General features: G+C 41.4%; 3 protein-coding genes across 3 annotated transcripts in view; 1 reads left to right on the top strand and 2 right to left on the bottom strand.

Moving 5' to 3' along the window:
• chrm4a (cholinergic receptor, muscarinic 4a) overlaps positions 1-8,883 on the bottom strand; it is a 36,759-nt gene extending 27,876 nt beyond the window's left edge. Inside the window, exon 1 of the mRNA XM_086067692.1 lies at positions 8,479-8,883. Within this exon, the coding sequence (XP_085923818.1) occupies positions 8,479-8,533 (55 nt within the window). The 5' untranslated portion in view covers positions 8,534-8,883. The remainder of the gene's footprint in view (positions 1-8,478) is intronic.
• On the top strand, positions 1,115-3,156 carry LOC147178724 (uncharacterized). Its single transcript, XM_086069655.1, has 2 exons — positions 1,115-1,349; positions 1,529-3,156. Exons 1-2 carry the CDS (start codon positions 1,303-1,305, stop codon positions 1,935-1,937), a joined length of 456 nt encoding a protein of 151 aa, XP_085925781.1. The 5' UTR covers positions 1,115-1,302; the 3' UTR covers positions 1,938-3,156.
• A 2,633-nt stretch (positions 8,884-11,516) lies between the features above and the next one.
• sonb (SON DNA and RNA binding protein b) lies at positions 11,517-24,756 on the bottom strand. The gene is made up of 20 exons (XM_086070190.1): positions 24,645-24,756; positions 23,861-24,055; positions 23,449-23,480; positions 22,838-23,025; positions 22,560-22,723; positions 22,257-22,429; positions 21,513-21,807; positions 21,263-21,441; positions 19,630-19,773; positions 19,378-19,556; positions 18,799-18,933; positions 18,443-18,529; positions 18,162-18,359; positions 17,976-18,086; positions 16,091-16,207; positions 15,356-15,503; positions 15,211-15,279; positions 14,811-14,926; positions 14,625-14,726; positions 11,517-13,407 (listed from the first exon to the last, which is right to left on the bottom strand). Exons 1-20 carry the CDS (start codon positions 24,725-24,727, stop codon positions 13,330-13,332), a joined length of 2,793 nt encoding a protein of 930 aa, XP_085926316.1. The 5' UTR covers positions 24,728-24,756; the 3' UTR covers positions 11,517-13,329.
• Positions 24,757-24,905: the final 149 nt, after the last annotated feature.

Raw genomic sequence — 24,905 nt, 5'->3', positions numbered from 1 at the left:
GAGAAATATATATAATTATATATGTATATAATGCTAATAAACTAATACACACTAAACTAAAATGAAGCACTTTCGAAAAAATAAAAACAAACAAACCCTAAAAACTAATTAAAAAGAACTGAATTCAAAAAACAAAAGTTACAAGTTAACAAAACAAAGTGTTTGTCGGACAATTCATCTGCATGCCTTCAATGATAGTTTGCTTCGTTGCTCCACATCTTTTGATCCACGATTCCCTTCTCGCTGTTTGTGGTAGTTTCCGCTGCCTCGTCTCGTCGTGAGTACGTTTCGCGCAAGCCGTTTCGTTCCTGATTTACTCGGCACTCAATGTTTAGCGTTTGCCCCTGTTAGTGCGCATGTGCCTTGATGGTTGCATCACCTTCAGTTGAAACGTTCTTATACGAATAAATAATTGCTAGCGCCAGTATTGGTGTCTGCGTCTTTTAGGATCCATAACAGAATCGTCCGACCATATGGATTCAGTAGACTCAAAAACGGTACAACGTGCCCCGGCCAGCCAAGGACAGATGGTTGGACGTCATGAGATGTCCTTGGCTGACCTTCGGGAGAAGCTAAATTCACTAGCAACCCAGTTTGATACTTTATCGCCCTGGTACAAATCGGGGGGCTCACAACCCTTTACCTATTCCCAAGATATTACCAAAGTCGCGTTCATGATGAGTTTACTTACGGGTAAAGCAGCAACATGGGCTATGGCGGTAAGCAATGCCAAACCACTATTGCGCACTTCGCTTCCGGCTTTCCTTGCTGAATTAAAGCGAGTCTTTGGTCAACCTGTCAAGGACAAGGATGCTGTAAGTAGACTGATGGATTATGCCCAGGGAGACCATTCTGTTGCGGACTACGCCATTGAATTCCGCATACTGGCAGCCGAAAGCGGTTTCGATGACACGGCCTTGCGTAGTATTTTCCGGCGGGGCTTAGACCCGCGAGTAAAGGATGAGCTCGCTGTCAGGGTTGACACTACTGATTTGGAAGGACTTATCGCTCTCGCCATTCGACATCTACTAGAGGGAGCGGCAAAGAGAATGTCGCACGGAGCGCCCCAGGTACCCCTTGCATACTACCAAGACGGTCCCAACGAATCCTGGAGTTGGGCCCGGGCTCATGGAGCCAGTGAGGAAAGACCAAGTTTCTGGAGAGCGGCGGAGGACGTCTCAGCCAAGCCGAGCGACTGCGACGCATCCAGACTAGGGCCTGCTTCTACTGTGGTCACCAAGTATCTTCTTGCCCGATCAGACCTCTGCGACAAGCTGGTCCTGCTCCGGCTCTGAGAGAGCAATGACCGGTGGAGAACCAGTCAGCCAGTTCCAGCACCGATCACCAGTGTGAGTACTATGGGATCACGATACAGAACTTTTTGATCTGGTTACGAACACTAATGCAAAAAGACTTGAACTAAATATGGAGCCATGAAGCTAAGTCCGCCTTTGTCAAACTCAAAGATTTATTCACATGTCCGCCGATGTTGAATCACCCTGATCACGACGTCTCTTTTATTGTCCAGATTGACGCATCGGACATCGGAGCGGCAGCACTCCCCGGTCGACCCTGTGCCTTCTTTTCCCGGCGCCTCACTTCTTCTGAGGCTAATTATGACGTGGGTAACTGAGTTGCTGGCCATCGTTCTGGCTCTGCAGGAGTGGAGGCACTGGCTGGAGGCTGCCAAGAAACGATTTACAGTCTTCACGGACCACAAGAACCTGGCCTACATCTGCACCGCCAAGCGACTCAACTCTAGACAGGCTTGTTGGGCGCTGATCCTCGCCCGGTGGGAGCGTTACGGTGGGAGAAGTCTTCCACCACGCTCGTTCCAGACAGAGGTCCGGAGGGTAGATTGTTCGTTCCCGACCGCCTGCGTACAGAAGTGCTTCAAGGGGGACATGCTTCGCGGGTCGCTTGCCACTCCAGAGTGAGACGCACTCTTTGCTCAGATGTTTTGGTGGCCTAGGATGTGGAGGGACATCGTTGAGTTCATCAGCGCCTGCTCGGCTTCACATCGACCTCCAGCAGGATTGCTACGACCTTTACCCATTCCGTTGCGTCTGTGGTCACACGTGTCGTTGGACTTTATTATTGGCCTCGCTGCTTCCTGAGGCAACACAGTAACACTGACTGTAGTCGATCGTTGCTCTAAAATGGCTCATTTCATCGCCCTGCCAAAGCTGCAAACTTGTTAACCCGCCACATTTTCCGAGTCCACAGAATCCCCATAGACATTGTCTCGGACCGAGGCTCCCAGCTCATATTCCATGGGTGGACAAAATTTTGTGCAGCTTTGGGAGCCACAGCGAGCCTTTCTTCGGGCTATCACCCCCAAACAAATGGACAGACAAAAAGGGGTCAATCAAGACTCTTTGCGTCACCTTACATCTTGGTCCACTCCCCTACTATGGGTGGAATATGCCTATGCACAATTCACTCGTCTCCTCTGCCACAGACCGCTCCCCCTTCATGCCAGTTTATGAATACCAGCCCCCCCTTATTTCCCTCGCAGGAAGGGGAAGTGGCCATCCCATCGATACAGCATTACCTCTGGAGAGTCCATCGGGTGTGGCGGGAAAACCAGAGCAGCACTTCCACGCACCGCAGACCACAATCAACAGATCGCTAATCAGCGGCGGCTACCTGCTCCCGACTACCACTCGGATCAGGAAGTGTGGCTCTCCACAAGGAATATGCATCTGGCTTGGGGGTCCAGGAAAATGGATCCCCGTTTCATCGGTCCATTCGAAATCGAGTCCGTGGTCAATCCAGTCTCTGTCAAGCTGAAGCTCCCACTGACTCCCAAAGTTCATCCGGTATTCCACGTTTCACTGATCAAGCCAGTTGTCTCCAGTCCACCGAGTCCGCCGACGGTGCTTCCTCCTCCTCTTCCTCGGCTGATCGATGATGAGATGTTTGTGCTCTCAGACTGTGTCCTTTGTGTTGCAATTGCCTGATGTAATCAGCAGCCTATAAGAGGCAACCACAGCGTATAAAGGGGGCAGCGGAGAACACATTCTGTTTGTCGGACATTTCATCTGCATGCCTTGATAGCCCAATGATGGTTCGCTTCCTTGCTCCACGTCTTTTGATCCACGATCCCTTCTCGCCTCGTCGTGAGTACGGTTTGCGCGAGCCGTTTAGTTCATGACTTACTGGGCACTCCATGTATAGCGTTTGGCCATGGCTGATGGGTGCGCCTTGATTGTTGCATCGCCTTCAGTTGAAACTTTGTTATACGAATAAATAACTGTTAATGCTATTATTGGTGTCTGCGTCTTTTGGGATACAACCTCTTGAACATAACACATTACATATACATAATTTTTTATCTTCTACAAAAACCTTTCTTATTACTTAATTACTGCAGTTACTAATTCATTTACAGTAGTTGTGAAAGTCCTCTTTGTATGTGTCTGCATGGCTGTGTTATACTGTCCCCGGTGGCCAAGCCATGCACATCAGAAGAAGCTGCAATGAATGATCATGCCGCACAAACTGTTTAATTCTTTGCATTCGTTGCAACGAAGTTATTGCTGTTTTGTTTACAAACATATTTTTGCGGATGCTGATGGGACAGATGAATGAATATTCTCATTAATTTCAATTAGTTGTGATACAAGTGTTTTGAGTTGCGACCATGATCACAGCTAAATGTAACTAGTATCTCAAGGTACCACTGTATTTACAGTATTTGCATTATCCAGATCAAAAAATGTAATATTCTGCGTTGACTGTTATCTTAATTTTTCACTTTTCCTCTCTGTTTGTGCTGAGCAATTTATTAGCCTCTACTATAAACAATATCAACTTTTTTTTTTAAATAATTCAATATTAATTTGCAGCATCCCCCACATGCCTTGTTATAATGTGTTTGTTATTTATTTGCCCCGTTTGCCCTTTTACTTTCTTGACGGCTTAAGCGAATAGTACACCCTCTGACATTTTAATCCGCTGCAACGCCTTTCTTACTGGCCTCACAACCCCAGTAAGCAGAGCTGTGGCATGTTGCCCTCCACAGTTGAGCTCCTTCGTTGCATTTGCCATCTTCATGTTCCCCAGCACGTCTCCCGCATCTTTGCTGGCCTCTGCAAACAGCCGCCATGCCCGCACCTCTGACATTTAGAGCATTAACTGCAGGGGTTTAAGGTCTAACGAACCAAAGCACATATATCCTATTCCAGTCCTCATCGAACTTCATCATAATCTTAACCCGTGCTCCCTTCACTTTTATTGCATCGGCTGTCAGATGTGTCCGTTTTTCCTGAGCTGACTACACTAACTGTCCATTGGTGTCAATGGCTACTGCCCCTTGCACCCGTTTGCCATCTATTGTGATCTGGCTTGCAATTTGTTTCTCTTTGTGTTCTTCCTTGCAGCTAATCAATAATGCTCCAATCCGTAGTGCTTGATTTGATGATTTCCATCTTGCCTACCACCCTGTGTAGCTTTGGGTGGTAGGCATAAAAATGCATATTTTCAACATCTTAAATATGATTTACAATACTTGGGAAATTATTGAAAATATGTATCATGTTCAATATTTTAATACTTTCAATTGAAAAACGGAGGCGGTACTCAGTGAAAATCACAGATGTAACCCAGTTATTTGAAAATGAGTGAACGTACACATTTACTTATATGTGTCTTGCAAAGCACATCAACCTTCGCATCTAAATTATCTGAAATAATATCTAAGATATTATTTGTTCATGAAATGCACTTCCAAATTTAATTTCAGGTGTCTGTGGCCTAACTTCAGACTTTTCGTTACAGTGGTGACTAGAGATACTAGCGGTAGTTGAAGTTCTGTGTGCATGCTTGGCAGTCAAAAAACTCGTTAAAATGAATGAACATGCCATTTATTTTTTTTATTTCTGTTCTGTCCCCTCAAAAAAAGTGGTTCAGCTACAGATTTTTGAACAGATTAATCATATTTATTTCAATTCATTTCAATGGGGAAAGTTAGTTGGATACACGAGTAAATTGAGTCACGAGTTTGAGTTAAAGTTGTAAGTCAAGCTACCACTGTATTTACCCTTTGTTGTTGTTTTAAAGGGACACAACTCATTGAGCTAATTTCAACAGTACGAAGATAATAGTGTGTCTATAATTAATGTTATGTCATTTTTGATGACCAATCATGGCTCACTTTGCTGACCAAACCCAGAAAACCGGTGAGCCGTGATTGGTGACAGGTGTTGCCATCTTCAGTCGACAGCAAGTGGAAAATTTTGTTTTTAAATGTATTAATTGCACATGAAAAATAATAATCAAATTAATTCTGGACAAAATATAAACTTTTTATCGCTGAATATGGTTCAATGAGTCAAGTATCCCTTTAAATTCTCTTCCAGCACCTGGAATAATTGCGCCCTCTTCAGGTTGCTATCAAGTATGAAATGTATTTTGCCACAACGCTTCAAGAGGACAAGAAAGCTGTAAAAAGTGTGCGTGTGTGGCGCGTGTGCGTTTGGTTGGTTGGTGGTGGAGGGGGATGACTAAATCTGAATAACAGCAGGAAAAGTGTGGGTGTTGCAACGCTCACATCCCCCCCACGGCCCACGGTTGCTGCAGCCCTGTTCACAACATAACCTTGGTGCAACAAATGTCAGAACAACTGAATTCAAATGACTTGCCAAATAACCGAGACAGAAATAAATGTGTATACAGAAATATTACCATCCATTTTCAATACCGTTTATCCTTATAAGGTCGCAGGTGCATAGAAGCCTCGCCCAGCTGGCTTTGGGTAACACCCTGGACCGGTCGCCAACCATTCACTCACATTCAAGCCAATGGGCAATTTTACAGTCTTCAAGGTATGCTTTTAGAAAGTGGGAGGATGTTTTTTTTTTTATGAAAAAAAAGAGAACATTTGTTCAAATAAAATAAAAAATTAAAAAAAGAAAGAAAGTGGGAGGAAGCCGGCCTACCCGGAAAAAAAATCCATGCAAGCACAGCTCGAACATGCAAATGCCACACGGGAAGGTCGGAACCCAGATTCCAACACCAACCTCAGAACTGTGAGGCATGCATGCTAGTAACCACTCAAACTGCTGCACATCTTTATGCTTTCCAACAATGAAAATGACAGAGGACCAAAATGTTTGGGGCTCAACCAGAGGTGGTGAGCCTCGCATTTTAAGTCCCACCACTGGGATTTCTTCTTTGCAGGAACAAGGATGCAAATGGGGTAAAATTAGGAACAAGTGGCCGTAGGAGCTGGGGGGGTAGGAAGGGGGTGCAATCGTTAGGTTGGGGAGGAGAAGAAAGAAAGATGCTTTTCATCCAACCTTTCATGTGTTGTCTAGAGCAGTGTTTCCCAGCCTTTATGATGAAGCCCAAGCATATGTTTGACAGCAGGAAAATCTCACTGGCATCAACAGATGATCAAATATATGTCACTGGCAGTAACTGAAAGATTTTTGGACCAATTAATGGCACAGAAAGGTCAATTGGGAATCACTGGTCTATACTCAGGGGCTCTATTTTTGTGTCTGACACGAGGTGTGGTATAAATCTGCGCAGGGGCAGGCTGGACTAAGTTTAGATATTTTTGAGTGGCTTTTTTTTTTTTTTTTTAAGGGTCATGTGCAAGAAGTGCGCTGACAGTCCATGACATGGTTGAAGAATAAACTGATTTGCTTGAGACCCCTGGCAGCACAAAGTACATTTATAAGGAACTGCAAGCAGACCATGGGCGGAGGATACAAATATGGCAATATGGAAATCACAGATCTGTCAAGTGGGCACTTGGAGACTGCTTTCTATGCGTCCGTTTGCACACTCGAATGCAGCTGGACTGTCTACAAATATACAGTATATACGGCAAATAGTCTGGGTCTTGTCGACTCTGCAAATTTCATTTCTGTTCTCAACCAGGTAGCTGAAATGCTCCCATAGTGCTGACATAAATGAGCTTGGAGCATTTGCAATTTCAAGGCTATTAGTTGATCTAGCCATGTTTCTTCCTCTTCTCCGCTTTGCTCTCCTCACTCAGTTGAACAGAACTAACATGAGCAGTAGCCACGGTTTTGCTCACTTTGGAAAAAGTCATCACATGACACACAGTAGGAGGAGTCTTGGTAATAAGTGTACTGTAATGATATTTTGTTTTCTAGCACTGTGAGCTCATACGATTGTATCTGATTGGCGGCACAAACTTTGGACTCGGAAGGCCGTGTCGCAGTTCTCCTACTTCAAAGACAACTCAAATGTGTTTCTTCAAGTAGCACAATTTCGATATTTTATGGGTACATAACACCAAACAAAAGTGAACCGCTGCAATTTTTTGGAAGTGGGAACTAATCCTCTGTTATTCGCTTTAAAACGTACCTGTTGGCTGTTTTGATATATATATATATATATATATATCTTTGGTGCCATTTTGTGGCATCTTGGGGCCAACATTGAAATGAAGCCAGGAGAGAGAGTGCCACCATCTTGTGGCACCAATAAGCAATTACAAATCATTTTAGGTTGTTGACATTTACTTGCAGATTTTCACCATTCACGGTGGTGGAACAGTGCAGTACTGTACCGTATGCTTAAATGATTGACTGATGCACACCTAAAAAAGATTTAATTGTTCTGCTTGTCACTATATGTCACTGGCATAGATAGATAAACATATACACTTTTTTTTTGGTAGTATCCATCCATCATCTACCGCTTATCTGGGGTCGGGTCGCGGGGGCAGCAGCTTCAGCAGGGAAGCCCTGACTTCCCTCTCCCCAGCCACTTCAACCAGCTCTTCCGGCGGGATCCCAAGGCGATCCCAGGCCAGCCGAAAGACATCGTCTTTCCAGCGTGTCCTGGGCTTCCCGCCGGTGGGACATGCCCAGAACACCTCTCCAGGGAGGCTTTTTTTTTTTTGTAAATAAATAATTTCCAGATCAATTAAGTAATTTAGGATAATGGAATTGTCACATCTGACGGCCTTTCACGACTCAATGGTTCAGGAATCTTTAGTGTAGATTACAATTACATTTCCAGTTCGGCAAAGACAAAGAGCAGTGCCACAACTCTGCAGCGCGTCAGTGCAGTTAAAGGCTAAAACATCTCACTGTCAAGATTTAGAACGGAAATGTAAACAATGAAAATGATCTCACATTGCTTCAATTCTGCTGCGTCAATATTTTGCACAAAATTAGTATTTAGGCTATCTATCTATCTATGTATAGTGATGAAGTCTTTAACAACGGGTGTATTTGTTGTGCTTGCTGCACTACATCACAATGACAGCTGTCTCCAATATTTTCTTTACTTCAATGAGTTACATGAATAATATTTTCTTGGGAAAGGCAGCCCATTTGATGCGTCCATCGAACAATATATTTGGCGAGTGGCCCTAATAATGTGGCTCCAATTCGCGCAAGACTGTATAGGATGAAAAGCCACGCGCGCAAACTGGACCACTTGTCATCACTAAAGAGTTAAAGGTCAGAATTTGGAATGTTTCGGACTCACCATTGAAGTTCCAGAAGGGCAAAAGCCCTCCAACTCCATCACTGATGTTACTCATGTCGCATGTCCGGCGGTTAGTTCCACAGTGTCCGTCCTCCTCCTTCTCAATTAGCTTGTTTTTTTTTCTCCCTCCCTCTTCTTTCTCCGAGCCAAATGAATGAGCCAGCCTGTTTGTTTCGACACCACCTTAATTGTGTGCGTCGGTCTTAGTCTTCGCAGACAGTTGACCCGATCGAGCGCGCGCACCTGTCATGATTCATCTTCGTGTGCGTGACTACGACAGGAATCGATGGAATAACCGCGTGCGGCGAACTACTGGCAAATGCTAACAAGTCAAATATACAATTTTGAAAATATTGACGCGAAGCATGTGTGGCTGGGTTTCTCACGGAGTGGATGAGCAGGAGCGGAGCGCTGCGCGCGAGGAGAGAGAACGGGGCGCGTGACGTCACCTGCCACCTTCTTCACCTTCAATTTAACAGAGGTTCTCGAACTTTTTACACTAAGTATTATCTAAAAACTGTCTGTTGATTAAAATGAGGCGGGCTTTATTCCTTCAATCAGTCAACTATGTGTTTGAACATATAAAAACTGAACTTATGAACGTATGTGTTTGTGCTTCAAAATAGTGATAGAGTTCAAATGTAACGTGCATAAAATTTCAGTTAAAAACTGCATTACTACAGAAAGTCTTAAAGGGATACTTGACTCATTGAGGCCATTTTCAACAGTAAGATATTTTGTCTTTAATTACTGTGATAATTTCATTATTTTTCATGAATAATTAATACCTTTAAAAACTATTTTTTTTCTACTTGCCGTCGACTGAAGATAACATCACCTGTGCTGAGGAAGTAGGTAACGGCCAATTGTGGCTCAGTTTGCTGACCAAACCCAGAAAACAGATGAGCCGTGATTGGTTATTACCTATTTCCCCCTCAGCACAGGTGATGTCTTCTTCAGTCGACATCAAGTGGAAACATTTGTTTTTAAAGATATTAATTGTACATGAAAAATTATAAAGTTACCAAATTAATTTCGGATAAAGCTTTTTACTGCTGAAAAGTGTTCAATGAGTCAAGTAGCTCTTTAAAAACAAACACTTGTTGAAATGAGTCACTGCAAAAGTATACTGAATGGCGGTTAAATTTTATTTACCATGACCTCACACTGTGGCAAAAAATGATGGCAAGCATTTCACAGCTACTGACAATGTCTTGTAGACATCTGTAATTCAGTTTTGCCTAGTCAAAAATAACATTTCAGATATCCATACCTACATTCATTTGAGATATCTTTAATTGATTAATTCAACATATTGCTGTGCCTTAACTCGACAAAATGAAGTTGTATGCGTGTGTAACTTTATGGAGTAATGATGGGTCAAAATGACAGGAGGTTCAGATATCTATCTGTAATTCGCTAGTGTTCTGCAACTGAATAGTTAAAAGCCCCACATGAATAGCAAAAGTGACATCATTTGTCAAAAGAATGTATCTGTAATTCATTATTAATGAGACAAACGTCAATTTGACAATACAGTACGTTTCAGCCAGTCGCAATTACATTAGTTACCTTGGATAAAAAAGTTATACAATTTGACATGTAATGAAAGATGATGTTATCTGCACTGTAACTCAAAGTCAATTTTGACTTTTAAATGTTGAATCCACTTAATCATAAAAATAAAAATAACTCAATTGCACTACAAACTCCTCCATGTGATTTGACAAAGGTAGAGCGATTGAGAAAACACAGGAAATTGCCTATAAAGGATTTAGCCTTCTTATCTACCACAGCAGTTTATGTGACATATCATTCGAAAAGGAAGATTCTATAAGGTAAATTGTGTCAAAGGCAGACAGACGAAACACTGGCCATAGTTTACATTTCAACAATTGACGCAAAAATCAATGTGGTGGATTTTCAGGTTGTTAACATGATCAATGAGGGACTGGCTAATTGATTGACTTTTCTGTTCCTCTAATTCATGTCACAGATGCACTCTTTTGAAAGTCAAATGTATGTTAGCTATAGTGGACCTGTCATTAATTTGAGAATCCCCCCTCACAATCACAGTCGGCAGAAGCCCGGTTGTTGGATGTCTCTAAAAGATTATCCCGAGGGATTATCCACCTGTGTGTCTGTACACGTCAAACCGCTGCCACAAGCTACCAAAAATGAGTAGGCTAAAAAGCAAATGTCTTTGAAGAACTTCTTCAGAAAATGTCAAAAGATGAGACAGAAGAAGAAGAGACCTCAACTTCCAGGAACTACCAGTACCACCCCCACCCCCCAATTGATGTACTTCTACAGTACAGAGTACTTTTGGCACATCTGCATAGAGCATACAACATTCACATTTTCACCGAGCGACAAGTTTGAGTCTTACTCTTCAATTGAGCTAACACACATAATAATTGCAAGTATGGAAAGAACTGTGAGGCAGAAATGCGAAACACTGGTTCACTTTGCTGCTTAGTAGAAAACAAGTCCGTTTTAATCATATGTAATAATATTAACAGATATTCCAAATATCAAGTTGCCTAAGTTTGGGTGCCCCCTAGTGGCTGCTAGGCCCTAAGCAGCTGCTTCCCGGCTTGGCCTGCCCTGACATTACAGTTACAGCCGCTGTCACTTCAAAGCTAATATGATATCATATAAGCTTTGAAGTGACAGCGGCTGTAAAGTTATTTAACGTATTAGTAATATGTTAATTAATCCAATTAAAGGGGAGGCGTCCATGAAGAGAAACAGAAATCGGTTCTAAGATGCACTTCAAAACAATTTAGATTTAATTAAAATACAATTTGACGTACATCATTACACCATTATTGAGTTTATCGGAGGGTTAAGCTTATGAAAACATTTATCTATGTATCTACAAATCCATCTGCGGAGTGGGAACTAACTGAACCCACGCTGTCTGCACGGAAGGCAGCCATGCGAGTGACAGCTCTTCACCATCAGTCACTTAAAAATAATAAAGAAAAAATGTACCACTACACCGTCAGTGACACACAAAAATGGAACCACTACACTAGAGCTTCACAACCTTTATTGAGCCAAGGCACATATTTACATTAGAAAAACACAGCACCCAACCAAACAAAAATGTCACCAAAGTACTGTATATATATATAGCGAAATAACGATCTTGTCTCAAAGTATTTGTTCAGTGTGAAATGCGGACATGTTTAGTTGAACAAAAAGTTATTATTCTGTTGTATGAACAACAACAAGTGCGTAGGCCTATATCAGTTAATTGCACCTTCTGCCATCTATTGGAATACCATTTCATATTTGTGCCTTTACTGACCGAGATTGATAATTTTCTATATTAAAAACATGGAAAGGATTCACATCATTTCAATTCATTTCAACAGTGAAATTGTTTTCACATACAAATAGAGTTGCAAACTTTGAGACATATAAACACATAATTGTACTTTTTGCCATGTAGCGGAACAGCATTTAGTTGTTCTGTCAGACTGTTACGTTCTAATACTGGCATAGGTAGATTGAACCAAGATACAGCATTGGTAGCAAATCATTTTGGCACATTTAAAAGTCAAAATGGGATCATTTCCTGCAGCACACCTGATGATACAGTTTGAATCATGACGCAAGTCCACGATGTTTCTAAAATGAGAACTTGTAATAGGAAGAAAAAGCAAAACCTGTAATGTACTATTTTCACTCGACTCCACACGCACGCACGCACGCCACGTGTCCTGCATTGAAGTGGGCTGATTTTGGCTCAAGCCATTATCTTCTTACACAACCCACTAGACTAGTTCCTGTGCGTGTGTGTGTGCACTCTTGTGCTTGAGTGTCATTTTGAACGATTTCTAAAATTACAAGGTAATAAAGTGCTGCCCCCTCCTGGTCTGCTTCTACATTAAAATTGGAACCTGTTCCGAATACGGCCCCCCCCACCCCTAAAACACACAATAGAAAAGTTCAGGTTTCCTACCTGCATTTAAGTGTAGCTGCCTCCATCTTGGTCCTAGCAGTACAGGCCAGTCACAGGACGGCCCCAAAACACACAATTCCTCCACTATGTGAGTTATGTGACATAAATAATTTTATTTTTCATACACAGTGCATGAGTATGCATAACAATCTGTTGTCTGTACTACAACGATACTATACATAGCTATTGGCTGAGACTATTTCACAATCCTTGTTGGTGTTTAATTTTAAAGTCTTTCCCAAGTTGCATGACTTCAACCTCATGTTGTCAATATACAGCACTGTGCAAAAGGCCACCACTACCTTTGCCCCCTACAACAGCAGTTAAACATGAAAACTGGAGACATAGGGCTCTATTTTTTGTAGATTTCCGCACGTGTGCTCGCCGTAAAAATGTCCGCATCTCAATTTTCGTGCCGGGGCAAGAGTCAGTCTCGCGTGTTTGTGAATTTGGTCAGCAAAAGTAGACCAAATTTTAGTCTCTGTGTAGTGGATGTCATATTTCATTTATAAATTTGACAACAGCGTGGGACAATCCCTCTGAATCATTGTAGAAATCCATTCATTGAACAGATTAGTATCGTCATTACTTATTTGTAACCTGAGAAAAGAACCATTTCCATTTTTCCGAACATATGGATAAGTGTGATACTCTTAAATCCATTTCAAATTCTTAATCCAAAATCAAAACAGCACCTCCAGTCTGTTCGTCATCCTCCATGACGCAGGAAGTAGATACCTTTTAGTTATACGGTATATGGTCATTGTAGGTAAAACAACAAATCTAATAGTGGCTTTTATACAGTACTGTATAACTTAAAGAGACTGAAAATGAGGAGACAAGAACAATGGTCACATAACCAGTTGACTGCTCGGCATCTATGTGGAGAAAAGGGGGCCGGTGGAAGCGGCCGTGAAGACAGGACCGGTATAGAGTCCAGGTCCATCAACGGGAACCTGGTGAACACACACCACACACACACACACACACACACAAAACCCAGCTATGGATGATGTAGCAGATGCAAGGGGGTGTGAGTGCTTCAACTCCCACACGTTTCCTGAGGTGATATTGCACAAACACCGCACAGTCACTCATTCTGAACCTCTGTGTGTGAAATATGGCTAAGTTGTTCCTTGAAAGATGACAGTAGCATCGAATTCATGATACAGGGGACCCTCGGTTTATGACCGAGTTATGAGTAAATAGCATACAATCCCCTGCGTAAGTGTTGGAATGGCAAACACACTGCTAACACAACAAAATACTTTATCAAGGGAAAGTGGAAGGTCTTAGACTGGCTGGCCAAGTCAATCAACAGACCTTAACCCAATAGAACATGTATTTTATCTTCTAAAGATGAGACTAAAGGGCGAACCCCCCCAGAAACCAATAAGAACTGAAAGAGGCATTTCAAATGAAGAACGCAACCGTCTGGTCAAGTCAATGGATTGCAGGCTTGATGCAGTCATTGCAAAAAAGGGCTATGCCAGCAAATATTAAATTGACTGCAAGTTAATTTCATAATATCTGTTCCAATACTTTTGCTCCCTGGAAAAGTGAGTGGCTTCAAACAAAAGGTGCTCTGTCCTGAGTTGTTTAACACATCGAGATGCAAATACCATGAAATAAAAGCTGGAATTCTGAAATGTTGTCTAATATTTATCTTTTGATCTGAAACCCAGTATACAACAAAAACAAAGGAAATGACCTTGTCATTCCAATACTTTTGGAGGGAACTCTATGTGCAAGTCGTAAGAAAGTGTGAATGAAGTCTTAACTTTAGAGTTTTTTGTAGCAAAGAAAAAAAACCTCACCTAATCTGTATTTTGTGCTCAGGCCAAAGCCCTGTATAATTATCTATGAAACTTTGGCGCCATCTTGTGGCATCTTGCTGCCAAGGAGCAAAATGACATTGACGCGAGAGAAGGAGCTTCATTTAGTCAGGCCATAGCCTTGTCGAAAAAAAGGGATTTGCTGCCATCTTGTGGCATCTATAGGCACTTATAAAGAATTTTAGGTCAGTGTTGATTACTCTCAGGTTTCCTCTATTAGCAGGAGGACTGAGATTGAAATTGGAATTTGAAAACACCACAAGGAAAATGTTAGAGTATTTGCTATGCTTAGGGATGTCCTCCCATCATGTTCATTGAGACCTGGGTATTCATATTACCTCTCCAAGAGCCTGCAGTGCCACAGTTGCCGCCATGGCCTTGGCATGTTTCTTGTTGGGACTGGCTGTTTGTGGCTGATAGTCCGCACCATTCACCGTGACCTGGTGAGTACACAATGCATTGATGAGAAAGACTAGCCAGCCAACAGAAACCAAGTGAGAGTGCAAATGGGAAAAGGGATCTACCTTGAAGAGGAAATTCTTGCGGTGGTCCGGACCGCTATGGTGAACCATGATGAAGTCAGGCTGCGTCATCCGTTTTTTAGTGCACAATTCAATAAGAGCCGACACCGGGTGCTTGCCTGTATAGAACGCATACAATAAAATGAGGTCTAGAAGCATAGGGTTTTAGACCATTAAAATACAATAGTGCTGGATTTTCATTAGTTAATTTTCAGTACTTTTTAAATGTACCATATTACTCCAGCAACCACCATTTTGTCAGTGTGTGCATGTTCTCATGATACATTTCCAGTTATCTATTGCAGCCACTTAGTGATCTTAGGAGGTATTACATAACCACAACAAAAGGGGAGTGGACAATTATCAATAAATGTGCCATGTTTTGTTTTGTTTTTCTATTTACCCATGAGGTCCTTGGTTACCACCAGCCCCCCGGTTGGTTTCTGTGGCTTCTCTCCTTCTGCAACCAGTCCTGAATCAAAACAGATACTTTTTTTAAAATCACCTTTCATCTCAAGAATGAAAGAAGTACTGCAGGACATCCTGACCTTTGCGGTCCACTTTGAAGTCAATGATAATCGGCTCCACGGTGCCTTCACGGTTCCGCCCCAGGCCTTCTCCTGCCCTCCAGCCCATCTTTCTCATCAAAAATTCCCCTACGCCGCCTGATACTGGCGCTGCCCTGAGGAATTGGTCCTAAACCAAGACATATCAGGGTTAAGGCATAAGACAGCAAAGGCATAAGATTTGTAGTCTTTGTGAAGCATTGTGTCTGCGTGCTCAACAAATTCAAATGTTATAGGGGGAACGATGCTTGGGATGACCCCAGGGAGTGCGTTTAAAAAAAAAATACAAGAGTAAAATGTAATTGCACATAAACTACAGTAGGTGGCAGTGGAACTCTCATTGTCAGAGTCTCTAAGGTGTTTTTTGATTGTTTGTTGTTGTTGTTTTAACACAGCATACGCACACACAGCACAGAGCAGAAAATATGAAGTGCAGTGAACAAACCCTAAAGGCGAGACAAAGAAATGCACACATAGTAATTAGGTTATTCTTTGTTGTATGTTTATCAATATTTAGTTTTTGTTTTCTTTAATGTTCATAAGGATACAATGTAATGCATAGGTGTAATTATAACAATTTTGTAGACAAATATACTATTCATAGTTGCAGTGGAGACTTGGAAGGGCACAAAATATTTTACGCTTCCTTGGGAGAGGGAGTAACAGCAAGTAATTGAGAAGCACTAGTTTAAGGTAAAATTGTGTTGCATCGTTTACCTTCTTCAGCCAAGCCTGTGGGCCACTGTTGGACAGCTCCTCCGAGGTGAGGATCTGAGCTCCTGTGGAGCCCGTGAAAAGACCAGGAACAGTGTTGGATTGGGCCCACGCATCTACCTGTTAAAGGATAATTAAAGATGAGCTCAAATAGCATATCGTTCGATGCTAGGGTAATTCGTATACAAGCACGGCAGCCCAGTGACTTGTGTGTGTCTTTTTTGTGAGAGTTGCAAACTAAAGAAAATATCTGCACTTCACCAGTTGAGTTGTCAAAATAAATTATTAATCAACAACTAATTGGTCACCAAATTAATCAACAACTCTTTTGATAATCAATTATGTAATGGCATAAAGCCATTGTTTGTGTCTCAAGAGTAAATATACTAACTTATAACAATGTACTACTCTCTCTCTCTCATACCGCTCACCCTGCTTTAAACCGCTCTTCTTAAACTGTATGACAGGTAATTGTAAATACAATACAGTATAAATTATGCTCATCATTGATTCCATTCACTATCCATTTATGTAACTCCACTACATGTACAATAGATACTTCCACATAGTGAATAATATAGCTCCCTGTGAAATATCGCATCAGTTACAAACTTCTCCTGTCCACCTACATAGCTATCCACAACCTCGCCCCTCCCTACCTGTCTGCTCTCCTACAAGTGTCCATCCCTGCTCGCTCGCTCAGATCCTCCTCCTCCATTCATCTCTCTGTTCCCCCAGCCCGCCTCAGCACCATGGGGGGCAGAGCCTTCAGTCGCTCTGCCCCCCAGCTCTGGAACACTCTGCCACCGGACCTCAGAAACAGTGAATCTATCTCCTCCTTCAAATCAAGACTCAAAACACACCTGTTCCGGACTGTCTACTCCACTTCACGTTTCCTGCCAGTCTTCTCTTTTACTGTATTGATTTTACACCTTTTTATATTTTTTTATTTTAGTATTTTTATTTTTTTTAAATATTTTTTCTCTGCCCTAATTTGGGGGTTTGCTTTTAATTGTCTTAGTTTAGTTTAGTCTGCCCTGTAAAGTGTCCTTGGGAGTCATGACAGGCGCTGATAAATTACATTTATTATTATTATTATTATTATTATATGAAGATTAACATCTTAGACTTGCAGTCATGGTACAAATATGACTAACATCATGACTATTTTCTTACATATAAAAACGCAGACAGGAAGGATGACTGAATGCAGGACCTGGTTCTCTATCTAATGTGCAAAAAAAAAAAAAAGTAGGGTTGCAATGTGGTGGAAATTTTCTAGTGAACTGCCACCCAAGTTTCTGGTAAATTTGGATGGGAAGTTAAAAGGCAGAATTTTGGAAATAACAAGCATGAATACCAAGACTTGGTTTTGTCACAAGAAGACATCCATGCAAAATAAAATGAAAAAGCATGGCATTTCAGAGTTGGTTGAAAGTTTTGAAAAATTTACCGAACAATGAATTATTTCATTGAAAAACAAAAGCAGAAATGTTCAGTTACATGTCTCATTCTCCCGCGACCTAATCCATTAAAAAATTAGCAAAAATCATCATCCCCAATCCAAAAATACTCACAAAGTCCAATTCAAAACATTACATGAAAAGAGCCCCTTTTCTTCCACAAAAGTCCATTTTAAAAAAGCATCTTCCCTCAAGCCTATACATTTTTGCTCAACCCTTTCACGCAGTGACTCTTCATACTCAGCTGTGCTTGAATGAAATCTGATTGAGTCACGGTTAAAACAATTCTTCTCACACCTATGTTTCCTATTAAAAGTCAACCTTCAAACTTTGACAATTCCCGTACACGTTTGCAACCGTATTAGTAATATAAGAGGGATTATAATAAATTACAATTGAAAAATACAACAATGAACATCTACTACCTGCTCTTGGGCCCGGCTAAGCATGCAAATGGCGTTGACGTCATACGGGTTCTCGGCCAATCGTTTCTGAGCTTTGATCCTCTCGCTCACAGCCTGAGAGATGTCGACTGGCTGCAAAGATGAAAGATGTTCGACAAATGTGCCGTTTGTGCAACCGGACAGCATGTTAATTCGCAGTAACTCAACCTGCGGTGGCGGACCAGGAAACACGCTATCGTCATCTGTCGCCGATGCCTCGGCCGTCCCCGGCAACTCTGCGGCTTTCAAAGTCTCACTGGTACCTGCCGATGAGATGGCTGCTGCCTTGGGAACGGCGGGCTTTGTCTCATCTGACGTTTTTTCCACTGGAACCCAATCTCCATAGGCGTCCAATGTCTTACTTTCCTGGATAGCACACGCTGCATCACTTAGAATGTAAAACAAAAGAAAACAGCCATCACAAGCCACTGTAAATTTTTCATGGAGACCTTTTTACGATGTTGAGATCCTGAAGAGACGGGAAATTCTTTTGCCATGCCTGCATCACTTCGGGCTGCAGGTCGCACGGTCGTGTTCTGAAGGTGAACATGTTAGTGTTATTTTCCCACTAATGAGTCCCATTTGAAGTAACGGACATTGTGAATTTACTTTGAAAGAATTTTCAAAGGGGAAATCAGTGCTTCATGCTGCCACGAGGACTTTTCAATTCCATCCACAAAAGATGCTATTTTATTTTCAAGCTAAAAGCAGAATTATTAAAGAACCATTTACTTGACAGGCGGAGCATGGGCAGAGGAAGTAATCATTACATATTGTCCATTTGCGAAGTGTGAGTGCATATTACACTGAGGTTGAAGCTGATGGCCTTATGTTCACGCAGAACCAATCCCCCAAATGGTTTCGCGTCGTCCTCCTCGACCGGCACATGAGGCACTGCCACCGGCAGCTCACCTTTGCTGTCCACAATCATCTTGCACTTCTAGAAATACAAACACACATTGCTGCAATCAGAGGTAACAATTTTGCTACGAGTTCAAATAAAACACATTTTAAGAGTGACAATATGTAGGATTAAATGATCAAATCTCTGGTTCTCAAATTGGGGTCCAGGGACTTCAGAGAGTTCAACCGTATTTGGTCAAGTTCTTTTCTATGAAACTGGTCATGGATATATATTAAACCAATGAATATTTAAATGTTTTTTTTTTTAATCCCATGGAATTCTGGGGTGCACAAGGTTTAATTGGCATTCAGATTAAGAGGAGGTAATTGAACAAATCTCACCCCTCCCTGCAAGGGCTCCCTGTACCCCAAAAGTTAGAGAAGCCTTCCTTAAATAATATAATCAAAAAACGTAACAGACTATCATTTGCTTATAACCAAGTCTGCAATATTGTTGACACTCTCCAATCTGCGTACTTACATCTGTGAACTCCTTAATGCTGATGCTGTTGGCCTGCTTTGCTACTTTCTTTTTCACTTCCTCCAATGCCGCATTTATGGTGCTGGATAGGTTTGCACCAGGAGGTTTGTTGGTTATGGTGGGCAGTGGCAGCAGCGAGGACAAGGTGCTGATGTTGGACAAGGCAGCGGTCATGGTGGCTGTAAAGTAAACACAGGGAATCATCTACTACTGTTGAAACGTTCACATGATTCCTCCAAGCAACATTCTTACCTGCCGTCATAGCAGCATTCATGGCCATGCCGGGAAACGTCAACGGCAGCATGGAGCTTCTCAAGCTGGCGGGGATGGACATACCCACTTTGGCGCACATAGCAGCTGCGTTGGCCTTGGCAATTTCCAACAGCTGCTCTTTGCCTGAAGGGAACATAAAAGCCATGTTTCCACCAAGCGGTACAATTCAATTACTGTGCCATCTTTGTGACCTTTTCAAGGGATATAAACAAATTCCAAACTGTACCACTTTTGGGAACTCCACTGGGGTACCGACCATAGCGGCAAAGTCCATGAGTTGAAACTTGAGGTCCGCAAAATTATTTTGTCATTGCTGGATTATTTAAAAAGACAAAAAAAGCATCTCTACATATGGGGACCAGCATGCCAAAAAACACAAACCAATTACTCCTCCCTACCTTAGCTCTGGGGCTAATAAAACTTTGGCTGTGTCCGAATGTCCACCCTTATTCACGAAAGCCTCATTCACTATAGAGTCCCACGCAATATATTAGCCAAATATATAGTACACTCATTCTGTTTGGCGATTTGGACCGCAAGCGCACTACTTGCTGCTCGACACTTTAAGATCGCCTACTATTTATTGTGAATAAAAATGTTTTGAAACTTTCTTTTGAAAAATTCCTTAGTTGGACATATTTTGAATTAAAATGAATGAATTATTTCCTTATCATAGAGTTAATGTATCACTTTGATGCTCGCGCTCGCTTTGCGCCATTTTATTTTCCTGCCCGCAATGCATCGTGGTCTATATATTAACCGGTTGAGTGACCATCGATGTTCACTACTTTTCCAATTGCATTGTGGGTACGTTTGAGTGCCCTACATTTGGGGGGGGGGCATTCGGACACCCCTACAAAATGGTGTGACCCTACAGTGGTGCATTATATGTGAAATAGCGTGCACATACGGACACAGCCCCAATTATAATTTTGATTAAGAATTCCTGTGAATAAATTTAGTTTTCTTTTTAGGGCAAAAGGCACATTATTACTAGAATATGATCCCACTTCTTAGAGAATAAAGGCTTATTTTGCAGAATAAAGAACAGAATATTATAAGAATAAAATAGTATTTTCAAAATGTGACTTTGTTCCCTTGTTAAACTTGATTTTTTTTTTTACATAACTTCATCTCAACTCAACTTTTTTTGTAAAGCACTTTATCAACAACTAAAGTTGTAACACAGTGCTGTAAAACATAACTTAAATATTCATTTATATTTCTAGTTTTATCTTGAAAATTGTGACTTCATTCTCAAAAGATTATAACTTTTTACCACGAGAAATTACATCTTCCTTCTTGTAAGACTATAATAAGACAATAAAAAATCTTTGAAAAAAATACTTTACTCTCATAAAAATATTTTGGGGGAAAAACTATGAATCCGTTATTTAACATTCTGACTTAATTCCTATGTTATTTCAGAGTATATTACATGTGTTAGGACATTTTAGGTTAATGTGCGGCTATAAATAGTCGGCGACTGAATTTTTTGCTTCTGATTGTTCATTACAATCAGGTTTGGCTGTGTCGCGCTGCATGCAGCAGACATAAGTGGCAACTGTGTAGAAATGAAGGTAATGCATAAAGCTAATTTGTTATAGCTGACCTAGCTCACTGATTCGTTGAGGGCTGTCATGTTTCCGTGTCGGGGATCTTTTTTTGCGGAGTATGAGCTCAGGCGAGCTGCTTGGCTCTCGTTTCCAGCGGTCCCTCTGGCTATAAGTCCCTCGCCGCCTTCCATCTCGAGACAAAGAACGTGACCTTCGTGACCTTCGGCTTCTGGACCTGCACAGACCACATGTAGTATTTTATTACTGCGACCACAACAAATACTCTCGAACAGACGGGAGACCTACCTCGACCGGGATCGCCTCCTTCTTGAAGAACTCTTGGATCTGGATCGAGACCTGGATCTGGACCTCGTCCTGCGAGTCCTATAAGGTGAGCGAGATCTCTTCTGCTTCCTAGCTGACTTCTCGTCTTTGCTCCTTGATGGAGACTTGGGTGACTTACGCCTTTTTTTTTCAGGGGATTTCTTTGCACTGGCTGAATAGTGTTTTGATGCCTGCAGCTGTGGCTCGACGGGCTCACCAGTCTGAAGTGACTGACTGGATCGATTTGGCACGGATGGAATTGCAGCAAAATCTGCAGCTGGAACATTAAACCACAATCAAGGAATAGTTTTAGGGTGACCATAAGAGCAGGGGATGGTAAAACTACATTTTACGTTTATACAGTTAACTAAAACTTATTATAATTCAAGCAAAAATATCCTTAGTTATCTTTGTCAATTAATTTTATACCTGAGCTTTCAGGGTTTAATTTAAATGTATTTTTATTTCTGTATAACTGCACAGCCATACGGAATAAAAAAACAAAGAAGATTTGAAATTGCAGTTTACTTTTATTTTATTACACATTTCTTGTGACTTGTTTGTTCTTGCACAAAACAAATAATCCACATTTAAAAAAAATAAAACTAATATTAACACTATTAAAAGCTAAATGACAAATCCTCATTTAGAAAGAAAGAAAGAAAGAAAGAAAGACATTGATCGGTCCATCCATCCATATTGGACAGGGCCATGAAAAATGTGTACCTGAATTGTCTCTGCTGGTCTCTGTTGTGGCCTCTGTTGGCTCGTGATTATGGTCTAAACGCTGCAGTTCTAGTATGTCCCTTCTTTTAGGACTTGAAGAGAGTAGTTGTATATTTGCAGAATCGTGTTTGGACTCTATGGATGGGTCCAAACCACTCCTGTTGTCTAAGGACCTACGCACAGACGCATACAGAATAGACAAGAATATCAAAAAAAGATATACGGTTATGATTTTCAATAACTACATTTTCAATTGTTTTAGCATTTTTAGACATATTTCACAAATCCCTCAGCACATAGTACCTGGATGAGATGTGGTGACCATGTGAACTGGACCGCGAGCGAGATCTGGATTTTCGCTTGCCAGGTCGAGAACTCCATCTCTCCGGGCTGGAATGTGAACCATAGGAATGTGAACGGGAACGCCTCCTTTTTCCCTCGTCTGCTTTTGCTCCACTAGAGCTATCCTGGATTGAGCACAGACTAGTTAGTTATCCCCAAACTTTGACTACAACTTAATTTGATCATCACTCATGTTAGATCCCAATTAAGCTTCTTCTTCCTTTTTTAAATGTTTTTACCTGTTTTGGGACGATATCAGGCAATTCCTCACATGGCCTTGGCAACAAGCTTTGAGCACAGTTACTCTTTCTCTGCTTGGTGTCAGAATCAGATGAATTTCCTCGTCTCTCGGCCTTATGCCTCTTTTTCTTCTTCTTTTTCTTTCCTGCTTTGTGCTTGTGGCTTCTAGAGCTACTGGCATGATCACCTAAAATAAGTCAATGCCAAGTGTTAAAGGTGAGGTCTTTAGTTTTCACTCAGAAATAAACACTTCTTAAACACTGGATGTATACACATGAAATCCTTCTCAATCAACACCTCTGGGCTTCTGTTAATGTGTGGTGGTGATTTTGTCATTGTCCACCACCACCCCAGCCTGTATTTTGCCATTTTGTTTTGCCATGAGAGGGACGTTTGTGGGCGGAAAGTCTATGTTTACCCCTCCAGCCCATCACAGAGTGGGGCTCGTAACGCTGAAGGCAGGCGCAATGTTGACGAGAAGAGTGAGGGTTGAGCCATGGGAGGAGTCAGTTATGAATTGGTTGTTTACAAACACAAACGGACAAAACTAAAGACTCCACCTTTAAACTAGCTAAACTTCTGGTTGATGGAGAGGATAGAAAACACTTACACGGCTGTTCATTCTCTGATGGGGCTCCTTTTCTGCAATAAATGGTAAAACTGAGTTTAAAAACAACACATTTTCAATTCTGGTGTTGCAACAAGAGTCAGACGTACTTAGGATCGTTTATTGTGAAGTTTGATGATGTACTTCATTTCTACATGGACAATTCTAACATAGATAAGTAGTGGCACTCATACTCACACAACTTGGGAGGTCACTTGTACATCATTGTTAAATCGTGCAAGAAGGTGCTGAATTGCCACAGTAATTGCATGAAATTAGATGCTGTTATCTATATTACAAGCCAATGAACATCAAACTGATGGTCCATGTTGTTTTTTAAAATAAAAAATAAAAAAAACACTTCACATTTTTGAAAAAGAAGCATGATTGCTGCGATTTAATATGTCAGTTTTACCTGGAAGGAGCGTCCAATTCTTCCTCAGAACCGGAACTGCTCTCTTTTGCCTCCTTCTCTCGTTTCCGCTTCTTCTTCTTACTTTTATGTTTTTTATGCTTCTTGTGTTTCTTCTGTGAACTTGTCTTATCACTATTTTTGTCTCTAATATCCTCTGAAATCATTTCACTGCATGCAGCCACACCTGGAGGAGCACTGTCAAGGCGATAATAAGAAAAATGTGAGGCACACGTTAATGAAATCCAACACATGGTCTGCATCGAACGTTACGTCCATATAACGATAATCACACTTATTTACATTACATTTACATGAAGCATCAGAGTTTGTGGGACCAGAACATTAAAAACAGAACAACAAACACTGTCGGATGCAGTGTAGTTCTGAAAACATTGTAATTTATTCAATAATTAATAATACGAAGAAATGAAGATATTTTGAATGACTACCATTTCAGCAATCAATTGTAATCAAAACTTTATAGTATTACCTTGAACAAAATGTCATGTCGCATTCTAAGAATAAGCAGCTCCATTGACACAGTACGCGTTCTGAAGACAGGACTGAATACAACCAGACCGTCATTAGTTTGTATATACTTCACTTTAGAACCCACCGGTATGCTGTTATGTAGTGCTATTACGTTTAGGCAGGATAGACAAGCGTAAAATACATTTAGCGGCCACTTTTTTGCTCAAACCGAACCTGTTCGGACTTTAATTGCGACAGTTTATTTGCGACATTTGTCTAGCTATGGTGCATGCAACACTAAATCTTGACATACGTTTTGTCGACATTCTGGTCTTCAATTTCTCGTATTTTATTCAAAATAAAATCTTGAAAAATTTGCTCTATGTTGGCTGCCATTTCAAAGGCGTACAGCTACGAGGTCCGGGTAGAAACTATTGAAAAGTCAAGGTTCCGCTTTATGCTTTGGTTCCTCTCCTGATTGTTGTCTGAATTCCTTGTTTTATTATTTTTTCCTCACAATAATCAGCGTTGAAAGGAAATGTCGGGTTATATCTACTTATTTAACATGGATCTC

This window comes from Leptonotus elevatus, chromosome 2, assembly GCF_054856555.1.
Source record: "Leptonotus elevatus isolate MCC_2025b chromosome 2, RoL_Lele_1.0, whole genome shotgun sequence".
In the NCBI taxonomy this organism is placed as follows: domain Eukaryota; kingdom Metazoa; phylum Chordata; class Actinopteri; order Syngnathiformes; family Syngnathidae; genus Leptonotus; species Leptonotus elevatus.
Note: the sequence above shows the minus strand (reverse complement) of the source record. Positions and strands in the feature narration are given on the sequence as shown.

Bases quoted from the DNA above. Each gene is read 5' to 3' on its own strand.
- sonb (XM_086070190.1), bottom strand. From the start codon at position 24,727: ATGGCAGCCAACATAGAGCAAATTTTTCAAGATTTTATTTTGAATAAA. The intron at 14,927-15,210 runs GTAAATAGAAAA...CGTTCTATACAG, and splicing joins GGTAACCAAGGACCTCATGG to GCAAGCACCCGGTGTCGGCT. The intron at 13,408-14,624 runs GTAATATGAATA...TGTGTTCACCAG, and splicing joins CACTGCAGGCTCTTGGAGAG to GTTCCCGTTGATGGACCTGG.
- LOC147178724 (XM_086069655.1), top strand. From the start codon at position 1,303: ATGACCGGTGGAGAACCAGTCAGCCAGTTCCAGCACCGATCACCAGT. The intron at 1,350-1,528 runs GTGAGTACTATG...TTTATTGTCCAG, and splicing joins TTCCAGCACCGATCACCAGT to ATTGACGCATCGGACATCGG.